The sequence below is a fragment of the Colobus angolensis genome, unplaced genomic scaffold (genome assembly GCF_000951035.1).
Source record: "Colobus angolensis palliatus isolate OR3802 unplaced genomic scaffold, Cang.pa_1.0 Scaffold271, whole genome shotgun sequence".
NCBI classification, from domain to species: Eukaryota; Metazoa; Chordata; class Mammalia; order Primates; family Cercopithecidae; genus Colobus; species Colobus angolensis.
In genome coordinates this window covers 1638103-1640785 of record NW_012115944.1, presented here as the reverse complement: position 1 = coordinate 1640785, position 2683 = coordinate 1638103, and the positions used below count along the sequence as shown (strand labels likewise).

Genomic DNA, 2683 nt, shown 5'->3' with positions numbered 1-2683 from the left:
TGCTCTGCCCACCTCAGCCTCCCAAAGTGCTGAGATTACAGGCTGAGTCACTGTGCCTGGCCACCTCTTTCCTTTATAAATTACCCAGTCTTGGGCAATTTTTTACAGCAGAGTGAGAACAGACTAATAAACTCATAAGTTGCTAGTGGGACTGTAAAATTATGCAACCATTATAGAAAAGCTGGGCAGTTCCTCAAAAAGTTAGTTTTATCTTATGACCCAATAATTCGACGCCTAGGTATATACCTTATAGAATTGAAAACATATGTTCATGTAAACACTTGTACACAAATGTTCATAGCAGCACTATTTAATAACCAAAAAATGAAAACCCAAATGTCTATCAACAGATGAACAGATACACAAAATGTGGTAAATCCATAAATGGAATATTGATTATTCAGCCATAAAATAGAATGACATACTGACAACATGCACAGATGACCCTTGAAAACATATGCTTAATCAAAGAAGCCAGACAAAAAAGGTTACGTACTGTATGATTCCACTTACATGAAATGTTCAGAATAGGTAAATCCAAAGAGACAGAAAGATAAGTGCTTACCAAGCGCTGGGAAGAGGAGAGAAAGGGGAATAACTGCTAATGGGTACAGGGTTTCTCTTTGGAGTGATAAAAATGTTCTGGAGGCCAGGTACGGTGGCTCATGCCTATAATCCCAGCACTTTGGGAGGCTGAAGCAGGCAGATCTCTCGAACTCAGGAATTTGAGACCAGCCTGGGCAACATGGTGAAACCCTGTCTCCATAAAAAATACAAAAAAATTAGCTGGGTGTGGTGGTGTGTGCCTGTAGTCCCAGCGATTTAGGGGGCTGAGGCGGGGGAATCGCTTGAGTGCAGGAGGCCAAGGTTTGCAGTGAGCCATGTTTGCGCCACGGCACTCCAGCCTGGGCAACAGAGCAAGACTCTGTCTCAGAAAAAAAAGAAAATGTTCTGGAATTAGATAGTGGTGTTGGTTGTACAACTCTATCAGCATACTAAAAACTACTGAATAGTATACTTTTAGACAATAAATTTTTCATCTCAATAAAGCTATAATTACAAAGAAAGAAATAAATAAAATTAAATCTCAGTAGATTTTTCATTTGGGATTCTCAGATCCTGACAGTGCAGGTTTTACAGGGCAAACAGAAGAACAGAATTGAGGGATTTTAAATTAATCAAATGTAAGTTAGTCAACTCCTGATCACTAACACTAGTAGAGTATGTTAAGACATGTATGAACTAAAATAATAACAATGATTTATATTTGGCTTTAGAATAAAGAAACATCAGGAATTCTTAATGGAAATATTAACTGAAAAGAAGAGTACTAAACTATTCAGAAAAGTCTTCACTAAAAGAAAAATTTTAACTCCTCATCAAATAAAATAAAACTACACAGTGATGATCTGCCTCTCAAAGGGTCATCATGTTGCCCAGCTTTCTTGTCTTGCACCCCTACTCAGTTTCCTCAAGGTACACGTTCTTTACTCAGCATAAATACACTGCAAAGCACCAGCCTAAGCTGACTGTAGCCTTTAACATTCTTCTTGGAGCTGGGAAAGCAGCCCAAAAACTGACATTCAAAAGAATTCCTTCCTGGGTGATATTCAAAGTAGAAATAAATAAGGACTCTTGGGGTAGAGTGAGGAGGAGGAGGAGTTAAAGAACTTATTAGACCAGGTGCTAACACTTGAAACAAACAAGCTCCGATCAAAAGAAACTCTGAGAGAAGAATCCGGCATTTATGACTGTAATAGATGACCTACTCACTGGTTTTTCACACCTCCCTAGCCCCTGCTAAACCCTCTGCTTCTTGTTAAGGCTGTGCTGGGAGAAAAAAAATAAGATACTCCTACAAAATGTAAAGCAGACAATATAAGCCTTGTTAAGGCTGTGCTGGGAGAAAAAAAATAAGATACTCCTACAAAATGTAAAGCAGACAATATAAGCCCTAGCCCTGGTACTATACCTGATTCCACCATGGAATATTAGAGCTATCTGCACTGAATGAGTAGGGGGAATGGAGATGGCTGAGATGGCTGAGTAATCTCCCACTTAGTAAAAACAGAAATCCCAGAGTTGTTGGAATTAAGAAAAGGGGGTCTAGAAAATGAAAACCTGCAGATGATATTAGAGGAACAAACTTTAAAGGCTCTGTTAAACAGAGAGAAAAAAGGTAGGCATCTACCCCTTTTGTCCCTGCCCCATCCATCTGCCTTCTTACCTCGTTGTTCATGTAATGTAGATCAAGAGGTTGTCCAAATACTGTTGTCACCTTGTGCTCCACATCTTCATATTTCACAGGCCGGCTGAATGCTATAATTCTGAAAAGAAACAGAAAGAAAGGTTGGTTAACTGTACACTTAAAATGTAGGGTTTAAAAAGCAATGGTCTGAGTATATTCTTCCTTTCTTCTCAACATAGGATTCTGTTTTCTTTCACTCAGTTTGCCTTTTCCCGATTGTTTCCTTTTTTCCTCTTCTCTACCGTTACCTTTCACCCTCTAAGCATCTATCAGGTTTGACAACAGTACCCACAACTATTGCTCAGTCCCAACCATTCATCTACCACTTCAGCTTAGACTCTTCTGCCAATGACAGAAGAGGCCACTAGGTTTAAAAACTATGTTCCTTGGCCAGGCGCAGTGGCTCAAGCCTGTAATCCCAGCACTTTGGGAGGC

The 2683-nt window shown here is 39.6% G+C and overlaps 1 protein-coding gene across 5 annotated transcripts in view; it reads right to left on the bottom strand.

The window, feature by feature from the left end:
- The window catches only part of MAP3K3 (mitogen-activated protein kinase kinase kinase 3), a 66312-nt gene that overhangs the window by 40887 nt on the left and 22742 nt on the right, over window positions 1-2683 (bottom strand). For all 5 annotated transcript variants that reach the window (XM_011947962.1, XM_011947958.1, XM_011947959.1 and 2 more), the window contains one exon: window positions 2228-2327. In XM_011947962.1, coding sequence (XP_011803352.1) covers window positions 2228-2239 — 12 coding nt within the window. In that variant the 5' untranslated portion in view covers window positions 2240-2327. The remainder of the gene's footprint in view (window positions 1-2227; window positions 2328-2683) is intronic.